The 12,819-nt window shown below is 35.8% G+C and overlaps 1 protein-coding gene across 2 annotated transcripts in view; it reads left to right on the top strand.

Annotated features, from left to right (window-relative positions):
• LCTL (lactase like) overlaps positions 1–12,819 on the top strand; it is a 499,576-nt gene that overhangs the window by 87,612 nt on the left and 399,145 nt on the right. For both annotated transcript variants that reach the window (XM_044077870.1, XM_044077869.1), the window contains exons 5-6: positions 1,473–1,601; positions 9,436–9,531. In XM_044077870.1, coding sequence (XP_043933805.1) covers positions 1,473–1,601; positions 9,436–9,531 — 225 coding nt within the window. The remainder of the gene's footprint in view (positions 1–1,472; positions 1,602–9,435; positions 9,532–12,819) is intronic.

The raw sequence follows: 12,819 nt of genomic DNA, 5'->3' as shown, positions 1-12,819 counted from the left end.
GTATTTGTTTCCAAATATTTTTATATTAACTGGCATTTTTGTAGGCACCCTCCACGAAGCTGGTACCAGTAATGAATACTGAGAAACTCCAGTATTACTAGCAAGGAGACTATCTGTGATGTGTTGATTTCTGATGTGTTATGAATGAGAACAGGCTGCTTAAATCAGTGCCAGTACTGCACTCATGCTCATTTGACAATGAAGATGCATTGCCGATCATTTCACTTAATGACCTGCATATGGAGCAGCTGCCCCTTCATAGCTCTGTAGCTGTGGTACTGCTGTATTCATTGTAACAGTCAACCAGCATGCCATTTTGAACTGTGAGTGACAGATAAGGGTATGTTTCACATCAATCAGCTTTCCCCAGTTTGAAGTTCATTTTATAAATGCATATTAAATCATAAAATTAGTACATTGATATATGTTGTATATTTTCATGTCAATTTGCTAAGACAAACTATACCTATTTATGCAGGTTTAAAGGTAATCACTGCATGATCCTTACCTCTTCATCTGATTGACTGTCCTAAAGAGTTATGAAAGCAAATAAATATTTTTATTTTTTCTCTTGAATTGTGAATGTTAAAGGAAAGAATGCATGAGCATATTTGCACCATTGGAAAACTAAACCCAAGCTGTTCTCTAGAAGTGAATTTGGAACTGTACCATTATACCAATCTTAATGCACGGTCATTAATACCAGTTGATTTTATGCCTAATCTGCCTTTAAGTGTTTCACTGGATAATTAATTTTCTTAGGAACTAATTAATTGGTGCTTGCTTGTTTTATAAGATATATAAAAAAGTCTGAGTACATTTTTGCGCTTTCTGCATGAAAGCTGTGTGTGATCCAAAGAAGTAAGGTATTTTTTTTCTCTACATATAAATACAAGTTTGAAAGAAAAAAAAACATTCTGTGATCTAGAAAGCGGTGCAGCCACAATATGTGAATGTACTGACTTCAACTTAACCGCCATGATTATTTGAGTCTTTGTGTTAAAAGGCTTGATTAAAATGTATGCTTCCCTTTCATTTCTTCCTTGCCAAGCTACAGCTTGCCAAAAAAGTCAAAAAGGGGTTTTGTTACTGTATCTTTAAACAAAAAATTACTCAATATACATTTTGCATACTGTGATGGAATTGTACCATCTTCATCCTCTGGGTAATTTGTTTTATAACATGTTTTGCATGATTTAATTTCTTGATATTTAATCTCTACCTCTTCTGCTAGTATGTTGCCATAACCAAGTAACAGCTTGGAATGAAGGGAGATTATTCAAATCTTTGCATTTCTGGTTGTATCCAGCAATATTTAGTATGCCTTTCTGACCAATTAGGTCATTAAATAAATAATATTCCCTTGCTTCTTTGTAGGACTTACTGGATTATCACAAAGAGTGAATGTTTAGAAATACATCCTTTCAGACCTGCCTAGCGTTGCTGTGTAACTCTTATATCCCCTCCCACAGGTACTGCAGGAGAAGTATGGAGGCTGGCAGAATATTAGCATGGTGATGTATTTCAACGACTATGCCAACCTGTGTTTTGAGAGATTTGGGGATCGTGTCAAGTACTGGATCACCTTTAATGACCCATGGGTAAGGTGCTCTCACCTTCAGAATAAAGACAATGTTGGTGTACAGCTTCAAAAACTTGCTTTAAAAAGAAACATTACAGGACCTGAAATAGTGGACTAGAACTGATTCTCAGGGCATATGCTCCTTATGTACAGTTTTCTAGTTTCAGTGGTGGGGTGCAAAAAGTTCCACTTTAACACCTATTTTTAACTCTGAGTGCTTTTTTGTCTTAACTAGTGAATTCCTCTTATACTAGTAGAAAGGTAGATTGTGGTTTCATCCAGAATGCCCAAACATGTATACTGTATGCCACAAATACTGTTACAGGCATTTGTTCATTTATATATTACAATTCAAAATAAGATAAGAGAAATAAGACATAAAATAACTAAATAAAAACAATATTTTTAATAACTACAGTCAAACTATTATAGGTGTGTCATTCATTAAAACTTGTGAAAGCCCTAAGAAAGTGATAAGTTTTAAGGGAGTTCTTAAAAATGGCAACAAATGGACTCTACCAAGGGTGCAAGATAGTTAATTCCATAAGATAGGGGATTGATCACAAAGGACTTGAATAGTACCTGTTTTCAGCTGCATCCTTAGAACTCTACAGCAGTTCCATGGCAACTGATTGGAGTGATTTAGCTGACTTTTAAAGAGTCAGCAGAGACACAAGCTAAGAGGGAAACAAGAAAGATAGCGAGTGAGTGGGATGAAATGAAAATGGAGTTTAAAGATGGGGTAAAAATAAAAGAGAAAGACTTATGGTTCAGACGTAATAGGAAACATTTAGAGGGGCTGATAAAGGTTAAAGTACTGCAGAATGAGGGGAATCTCACAAAATAAGAAGAGGCACAACTGCAGACTGGTAAAAAGAAAATAAGAGAGTACCTGGATAATACACGAGTTTAAAAAGATTGCTTATTTATCAACTATTTTTGTTAACTACAGAGCATAAAAACTTTTAGCACAGTAACTTAGGGAACAGAATGTAGAAAGGGTTGTTCCCAAATTTAGGGAGCCTAGGAGAAGAAAAATAACCAGAGATCCTATAGATATGTAAGATATATTTTGGAAATTGGAAATTTGCATAAAGCAGAGAAATGTAGTAACCAAGAAAGATCATAAATGGAAATATTTATGGAAGACTTAATTATGCCAAGATAAGAGAAAGATGAGACTCAACAACTTATAGCTAAGATGGGAGGAGATGAGATATAGAGTGATGTTTACTCAATCTGCAGGGAAGTATCCAGGAACAGATTTTATTCCTGTGGATGTTTGGAATTTAGGGGGGAAGAAACTGATAAAGATCTGGAAGATTTTTGTTTAGTACTATTTTAAAAGGAGGGGAACCACCAGCATCTTGGAAGAAAGCTGTGGGGCTTTATTAACCAAAGACACATCAAGCCAAGCCTCACAGAGACCCATTTAAATTTTAAATCTTTATTACAAAGTGTCCATGTCTATACTAGATAAAAGAATGGCAAAGGTTCTGCCAGAATTGATTGATATGGATCAGTGCGGTTTTCTGGCAGTAAGGTTACCACTTGTCCCTCTTTGAGGGAGACGGTCTGTCTTTGGGCAGTTGTGTCCTGCAAAAAACTACAAAAATAGCAAATGTCCTGAGATTTTAGGACAACAAATATTTCATAAGTTTTCTTTAACAGTTGCATAAAACAGTTGTACCTTAACACCTAAATGATATATGAAATAGCATAAGCAACTCATCTGCTACAAGAATAAGCTTTTATTTTGGCAAAAAAGTAAAGGAGAAAAAAAAAAGTAAAATGCTGTCCTTTGCACTGGCCATGGGTATGTTTTGTCCTAAAAAATCTCACATTTCTACAAAACATGTCCCACTTTGGGTATTTGAAAAGGTGGCACCCCTATCTGGAGGGGAGGCAAACATTTGACATTATTAATAGAACAATAATGATCCAGAGAGAAGCATAAGGTAAGAAAATACCGCTACTGTTGGTAGGTCTTGATGCAGAGCAAGCTTTCAAAAGAGTAAGCTGTGATTTTGTGAGTAGGACAATGGAAACATTTGAATTCCCTGATACAATAATAAGGTTAATTAGGAGGATATATGAGGGATCAGAGCTGAAAATTAAATTGGGGGGGGGTTCTTCTCTGATAAGTTTTGCTTAAACAGATGAACTAGATAGGGGTGTCCTCTTTCCTCTGTTATTTGTGTTATATGTAGGACCATTGTCAAAGAACACAAGAGACTCAGAAATTTAAGGATATAGTTGGTATGGTAATCAAGAAAAGTTGGCTTTATTTGCAGATGGTATTATTCTGTACCCAATTATAAGGACATTTCAGTGTTGCAGAACATTCTGAGACAGTGTCAAGTCTTTTTGGGATACAAAATTATTGAAGCTAAAGCAAAAACAATAGCTGTAAACTAAGTGCCCACACATGAATTGGTTCAGCTATACCCATATTTCTGGGACATGATAAAACAAAGTATTTAGGAGTGTGGGTTAAAAAGGATTCTGTTATGACAGTGATATGTGGGAAGATAGTAAACAAAACATAATACAAAAACTGAGAAAATGAAAGCTCTGATTTATGTATATGGATACCAAGATACAAGCAGTGAAAATGTTTTTAGCCCCTTTAGTTTTATACACAGGTCAGGCATACTTTTATCAACCAGAGGAAAAGATGCAGATAGCAATTCATAAAGCATTGAAAGATTTGATCTGGGAGGAGAAGATGACAAGGGGGATAAGTTGATCCTTCCAACAGAACAAGGTGATTTGAAAGGATATTTAGAGCTACACAGTTACGGCTGCACAAGTAAAAAGCTATAATTCAAAATGGAAAGGGATCATGCTAAGATGGGGGAAGCTCAAGAAATTAGGGGAGACTAGGATGTTGGATGCAGATCCTTAAGGAGAGTAGCAATAGCCATATATAATATTAGATTCACAAGGTAGAAGAAAGTATTCTAAGAACAAAGCCAACATGGGAATGGAGAAAGGAGATTCTGCCAGTAGGGATGACTACAATTAGGGGTACAGAGAAAAGGCAAAGACGAGACTGGAATTTACTGGAGAAAACTGGCACAGGGACCAAAGTATTAGGAGCAAATTATTAGAGAGGGAAATGTTATAGAATGGGAAGAGTCCATGAATACATTTGGACTGCTGGTTAGAGATTGCCTTTCCTATCAAGAATTGATATCAGAGTATGGGCAAAGAGAAAGGAACAGGGGATCCTAAATGGAAGACCAGCACTTTTAGAGTTTTTAGATGAATCTAGAACAGAAGCTGATGTTAAGACAGATAATTAGTAGGGCATATAAAATATTGAATGATAACAATAGGAATCAGTCAGAGGAGGTTAGAAAGGATTGGGAAGAGAGACTGGATAAACAATTAACAAAGAAGCAAAGTTATGGCTCCTAAATATGCAACAAAGCCTAGAAGATTTAGGATTTTTGCTTACAAGTGTTTGCATAGGTATTTTTATACACCAAGCAGACTCCAAAGATTTTTTCTGCAGGTAGATTGCAGATGTTGGAGGTGTGATGGGGAAGAAAGAGTTAACTGCCTGGTAATATATTTTATGACTTGTCAGACTTTAAAAATTCCCTACAGAGTACTCTTTCAGAAATACTGGGTGAGCAAATAGGCATAATTAAGGAAATCATTTTTTGAGCTGTTATACAGAATCTGAATTGCCTAGACATAGTAAGGCCTTGCTGAGTTTAAGTCTGGTGGCTGTGAAAAAAGCAATTACTAGAAAATGGAACACAAAGTCTAAACCAACCATATTAGAAACAATGAATTTAGTAACAGAGATAAAAGAACCTGAAATTGAATCTTTAGAAAAGGGTAGGAGCAAATAACAGAAAAATAGGAATAGTGGGAACAATGCATACAGAATAATGCTTTGGAGGAGGAATGAGATTTAAGGGAAAACAGGAATTGAATTAGCTATGTAATGTTCAATTGACAATGCGGTAATGTTTGCAACTGAAAATATGTCAATATAGTTTGTTCACATTTATATAAATGTATGATTATTAAATTATCACTTATGACATAAGCAAAAATGTTTTTTTGTTAAAAAAAAAACAATAAAGGGAGCAAACATCAAATCTTTCTCAAGTTAATTTGCTTGGATATCATAGATGTTAAGGAATACACACCACTTGCAATCAGTCATAAAATATTATTGTGCTTAACCGTTTGTCCATATTATAAACTACAGACAAGCATTAAAATGCTGAAATAAACCACATGGCTAAAATGCAGGATATGAGCACTCTGTATTAAAGAAAATACTGGGTAGAATTAAATCAAGGATTTGATATAAACACCACCGCACTGTTAAACAGTCTGAAGATAACTGGGGGACAGCTCAAGGCTTCATTAGCAATCAGTGCCCCTCCCCCACAAAAACACAAATTGATACAAAGAATAGGCAGCTGTTATCCAAAATCAATGCCCTCACAAGTCCTCATGAGCACCATTCAACAGCCAAACAGCAAATAGCCTCAGCAAGTAAGCAGGAAAAAAATCCGAAAGATGCAGTTCATCAAGTACTCTAAACCTAAAGTACACCCAGGAAACAAAACAACCGTGAATCAAACTAAAGTATGTATGCAGCTAAATCAGCAACCCAACCCACGAGTATGCAGGCAATAATACACAATAACTTGATTGATGACAATTGTCCACGTAAACTGAATCAAGAGCGGTGAAAAAAACATGCCCAGGATCAGCTAATTAAAACTAAAACCAGCATAGTAGGGTTCTTGCTTTCACTGGCCTGTTGACAACACTTGCAGCTGGTCTAGCATGGATCACCTCTACTGTCAGAGTATGCATTTGAGTTCCATTCATTTTTATTTAATTCATTCATGTGCATGAAACAAATTCATAGAGTAGGCGATGTTCCAGCATACAAATGAAAGCAAACACCTTTTTTTCAAGAAACATGTGCAGTTTGATTATAATCATTTACATGCATCCACTTCTTATTGCCAGGGACAGCAAAATTCATTGAAATGGTGTCTCTGATTTTATAACAGGGTATTTGCCTTTTTTCTTAAGAACATTATTTTCCTTTGCTGTGGTGCAGACTCAAAGTTGGGATGTTAAAGAACAGGAGTGGACGAGCAGAGGGGCATGGAGATAAAAGAAAAACTAACAGGCAAGGATTAAGTGATGAAATTGGAACAGTCATTACCACACAGTTAACTTTTGCTCAGAGACTCTGTTAATATTGTGAAAATTAGTATAAAGTCATGCAACTGTGTGTTAAAAATCATACCTTCTCTTCAGTATCTCTAGCCTAATTTCCACTACACAACACTACTTTGTACAGGTTTATGTGATCTTATATGTCATTATAAATACCACACTATACCAGCGATAGCTACTGGATTTAAAGTAATCACTATTTTTATGTTTTTAAAAGTTGCATTGGGTGTTTTAACACAATTACGTACAGTTCATCTTAAGACTGGTTGGTGGTTTGATTAACCGACAGAGCTTGTAGCAGGCAAGAGTGAAGCTTTAATTCTGGAAATTAACAATATATATATATATATATATATATATATATATATATATATATATATATATATATATATATATATATACAAGCATGGACAGGTAGTGCAAAGTGAAGTTATTTATGATAAGTTAATAAAAATCTTTATGTGCACTCTGCTAATTACATATTCTTAATTAACAATTTCAGTAGAGTAAAATAGCTTTGCTTGTTCTTATAGTATTACCGAAGGATTAAAGCTGATCACACCATTGCTGGAAAAACAACAAAATAAATTTTTAATGCAGTGTATGAGTTTACCATGGGATTCAGAAAGAATGTCACTGCATGAGTAAAATTCTTACGGCAGGTAGGTTTAGTTACTCAGTCAGTAGACAGTTATAGCCACAGTGACCTCACTATCGGCTCATTAGCACATTTGTGAATTAGAGACACGGCACATCTATGAATCAGAGCTGTAATTAACAATAGGGTAAGTTAGACTTAAAAAGTATTGCCAAACTTGTGTTAAACAATTAAACTTAACTTTAAAGTCTTCACCACACTGCATAAGTACTACCACTGTAACAGCAAGGAATGTCCAGCCTCTTTAAAGCATCATGAGAATTCACACAGTATCTTTCATGATTGATCCCACTGTCACCTGCAACTGAGTAGTAGTTAAAACATTAATGCTCTTAAACTGTAAGACCTTAACTGCATTTTAATGATTTGCATTCTATAATTTCCGGAATTGCTCAAGAAGCAGATATTCCCTGTATAGCAGGCTTCATTTGGGTAAAAATAAAAATAATAATAATAATTGCACTAGAAATGCCTTAAACAGATTACATTGACTTTTAAACATATTACATTGACTTTTAAACAGATTACATTGACTTTTTCTCTTTATTTATTTATTTTAAATCAGTACTTTGAAGCAAAGTAAATAAAAACTGTAAATGTAAAACAATATGACTAAAAACGTTTTAGCTCTGTTAACAACTAAATAGTAGTATTATCATCAAGAAAGTTACCGGACATAACTTTATATAGTTATTTATTTAACATTTATTTACCGGGAAAGTCTGACTGGGACCGAGCCCATTTTCAGAGGAGGCCTCTGGAAAAACACATCACGGACATGTCTTTGGAATGTGGGAGGAAAAGGGAGCAGTGGAGGAAACCATGTGAATGCAGGGAGGTTATGCAGACTCCACACCGAAGGCACCCATGCCAAGAATCAAACCAGGGAACCTCTTGCTGTGAAGATACAATGCTAACTGCTGCATTACTGCCCCACCTAAATAATTCAGTCAAATACTGTAGGATGTCTGTGGCACATAAGTATAAGTTCAGTTAGTAGCTTGGTCACTAGAAAGACCATGAGAGAAGGATAGGATTGAGTGGCTTACACCTGCCTGCCTATCGTGACCCTATCACAGACTCCAAAGGCTGTAAGAGTAGGAGACATGGCCAAGGTAGTCCCAAGGCAATGATGATAGCCCACTACAGACATGCGAGTGAGGGAATGCACACACAGTGGAGGGTAGAGGATGATACCCAATGATGCAGGTATTTGCATTAGCCACCACTGCCAGGATGTCAGCAGGGGCACAAATCACTGCCATTACAGCCTGTATGGATGACCCTCCCTGGGCATCACTTGCCATCACTGGGAAACTCAGGATGGTGGAATGAATGGGTTAGACTTGTAGGGTGGCTTAATTGCCATCGGATATGGTGGGAAAAAGTACCTAGAAAAAAATTACTATGAGATGTCCAAGCAGAAGCTAAAACTGAGAGGAGTTTCTTTCTGAATAAAATTATTTCATTCATTTTTTTTCTTTAGCTGATTTCTTTCAACCTGTAAAAAATAAGTTTTTACTGTGCCTGTTACTGCCACATGTATTTTTCTTACATCAGCCCTGTATGATGTCACCTTACAATATGGCTAATCCATAACCACCTATGCCACTCATTTCTTAAAACCATGTATGGAACTTCAACTCAGTCACTTTAGTAGTATGAAAACTTAAACCAAATAGTGTTGCCCTGAAAAGAGACAGCAACTTTGTCATTCAATGCTAACTATAGATTCCACATATAATGTACTTTCCAAATACAATGTATAACACAATTCAATACAGCATGGGGAGAAAGGCAAACTCCCTATCACCATTGAACTGTGATCCCTCTATACTAAACAGTACAATAACTTCAGCACTCAATCAATTGTTCAACTGAGTGAGTGAGTGTCACATATTTATTTATATAGTGTGCGTAATGTATGACTTGTCCAAGTTCACAATCTCAGTCTGTTATTGTTTTACAGTCCATTGCTGTATTAGGGTATGAAACAGGAGAGCATGCTCCAGGCATGAAGCTTCCAGGATATGGCGCATACAAAGCCGCTCATCACATTATTAAGGTATGTGTGCACATTGCCTTTCCACATCTATGGTATTTAGCATTGTGCTTTCTCATAAAGTGGGGAATACTGTATTTCTGTTGTATACTACCCATCTAGAAAATGGTTCAGTTAATAAATAATACATTTGCATTTGTTGGCATCAGATGTCCGTTTATATGATAGAAAGATTAACATAATAGTTGCAACAATTTTGCTGAACAAATTAAGGGACTGTGATATAAAAAGCAAAAATGAAGACATTAATATCCGACTATATTATGAAAGCTTTGTTGTCCCACATCTGTACTTGGAAAGACAACAGCTGTTTATCAGGATGTAAAATGTTAGATGTGTGCTAAAATCTCCAAAATGAGACATATTAGAAATAACAATGAAGAATGAAGACATAACTGGACTAAATGCTTGTATTAGTAGAGGGCCGCACTGAAGTCATAAGGCTAAGGTAAAACTATTATATGTGACATCACAAATTAGCTAGTATTTTTGTCCACTGAGGGCTAATTCATCTGTCTTCAGTGTAGCGACACCAAATAGATCACAAATTACATTTGCCATGCTAGACATGATGTTGTTTTATGAAGGGTGTTCAGTCATTAAGGTTAACATTCCCTGGCAGGCAACAACTTCAGGGTTAGAACAATTCCCTCTGAAAGGGCAAAGGATGGCCCCCCACACACACCCGCATGAAGAGCATTGCAGGTTTTGCTTCCAGCATGAAAATGATGTTTATTCTAAATTTTCCACTTAACCAATATCTAGTTGTTCATCAAGTGTGTTTCAATAAAATGGAGGTCAAGAAAAAATAGATGCACCTTATCAATGCAGTATTCCTTGCAAGTTTTGTTTCCATATATCTGCACCATATCAATGTACTCTCCTGGATGACCCTTGCAATTGGTCACTGCTGATGGCAGATGTGACTACCTGGTAAACAAAAGCAAATAAACCTTTGGGTATTTTTAACATCTCTAGTCCAGATTTCCAACTGTTTTTATGACCTTACTTCATGAGCTAAATGAGTGGAGATATATGGTATAATGCAGTTAATACACAGAAGCAAGACTTAGAATTTTTTGTTTAGCACAGGATCTTTCAGCATGTGTGACACAATATAGCTGTGATCAATGAAATATCTGATGAAAGTGGTACAACCATGGCATTTCTTTTTGATTTTATTATTTATCTTAGTTGCCCAACTATGCACTGAAAACAAAAACAAAACTGTTCTTCAGCCGGAGGTTTCCAAGTCATGATTACTTTTCAAGTTTTTGCTCTTGAGGCCAGCATTAATCACAAACACTCCTTTTGAGACGACACTCATTTTACCATCACACTTCACAGAAATAAGCAATAGAAATATTCATATTTGTCATATAGGGTGGTTTTGCAAAGCAGCATAACATCCTTTTTCAGAGTACAAATTAAGAAAATGCCCAGGTGCAGAGAGAAAAAAAAAGGATTTATGAGTTATTCTAATTAGATTGCTGCATTATGCAGTTTGGGTGAAAAAAAATGCTATCAAAGTTATAATGCTGTATTCTCCAAATCAACACACAGCTTTGTATTTTACTATTTTGTTCCAGATTTTCAGTATTCTTATAATACCATATTCTTAAGAAGTGAGAAAAAGAAAAAAAAACTAAAAAGGGTAGAAAATGTCAAATTATGCCAACAAAATTATTTGACATAGTCACCACAAAAATATCCTTCAGATCAGAATGAAGTTTTGATAATGTCATACTCCATGAGATGGAGTCATACAGACTGTAACTTCAAAACAGCAACTTATATCACTTAATTAAATAAACTGAAAGCAGTGTGCCAAGCAGAATGCATGCCTATTTCAATTCATTGTCTGATTCTGAGGAGCAAAGATATGCTGGTCTGCTTTTTAAGAAAGATGATTGTGCTGTAGTTCTAAGTAATGGGTATTGAAAAAAAGTGGTCTAGATTCTGGGTACTTAACTGAAGGTTCAGATAGAGGTGAGTGAATGGAGTGAATTCAGCAATCTTCTCAAATGTTGGGGAGTGGGGTCATAAAATGTGCTGCTATAAGGATAGACATGCTAGGATTCAGCTGCCACTCCTCCCATCAGTTGGAGAATCTTACACTAGAATACCAAGTACCAAAGTGTCATCAAGTCACTGTTCAAGGTTATAATCTGCTAAGAAGTTGTATCTAATACAGTTGTTTGAATTTCTGAATTATTACATGCATGCAGTATTTATTTATCGACATTTGATTACCGGTAAAGTCTGACTGGGTAGAAGCCCATTTTCAGTGGAGGCCCAGGGAGAAAAGCTCCAAATGATTACAAACATTTTAATTTTACAATCTTTAAAAATAAAATAAAAACATCTGCAATTTAAATAATTATAACAAATTAGACATAACATAAAAATATTGGTAAAGAATCGATACAGGTTATATGGCAATCATTTATTATTTAGAGAAATTTTAGACAGTTTGTAGAGAAATTAAAGGTAAGAATCTAATACAAACAGGAACTGAATTATGAAGTGAGAGAAAAATAGGTTTATGGTATATTTCAAGAGAAAGTCGGGGAAGCAAATTGAATAGAAGGAAGTAAGTAAGTGGTGAAAGGAGAGTAAGGAAAGAAAAAGTACGTGTTTATATTTAGGGATGTAGTTTATCCTGCTTTTGAGCAAGAAGAGTGACATATTTTAACTAGGAAGCCTTTGAGAGTCATTTTGAAAGATGGGAGGGAGGATATTGACCTGATGGATACAGCTAAGGAGTTCCAGGCCTTAGCAACCTTGTATGACTACAGACAATGCCCAGCAGATCTGACAGGTTTGTAGGTAGACAGGAGTTTCTGGTCACACTGGATCACAATGACCGACTGGGAATATAGTTATGTAGAATATTTTTTAGTGCTGGACAGGCAGAGTATATCTTTGATCAAATTAATAAACAGAGAAGACATTTCTTTGAAGTGATATCCTAACATATTTGTCCTGAACAGAAGGCAGCACAGTGGTGCAGTAGTTAGCATTGTTACCTCACAGCAAGAGGTTCTAAGGTTCAATTTTAAGCTGGGGTGCCTTCTGTCTGGAGTCTGCATGTCCTCCTTGCATTCACGTGGGTTTCCTCCATGTGATCCGGTTTCCTCCCACATTCCAAAGACATGTGTCTTGAGCATTTCTCCCTGGGCATCCCCAGAAAATGGGGTCTGCCCCAGTTGGACTTTCCCGGGTAACAAATGTTAAATAATAAAAAAAATAAAAATCTTGGCCCTTGTAAATAAATAAATAGTAGTAGTG

The sequence above is a fragment of the Protopterus annectens genome, chromosome 7.part0 (assembly GCF_019279795.1).
Source record: "Protopterus annectens isolate FY-2018-M chromosome 7.part0, PAN1.0, whole genome shotgun sequence".
Classification (NCBI taxonomy): Eukaryota; Metazoa; Chordata; order Ceratodontiformes; family Protopteridae; genus Protopterus; species Protopterus annectens.
Note: the sequence above shows the minus strand (reverse complement) of the source record. Positions and strands in the feature narration are given on the sequence as shown.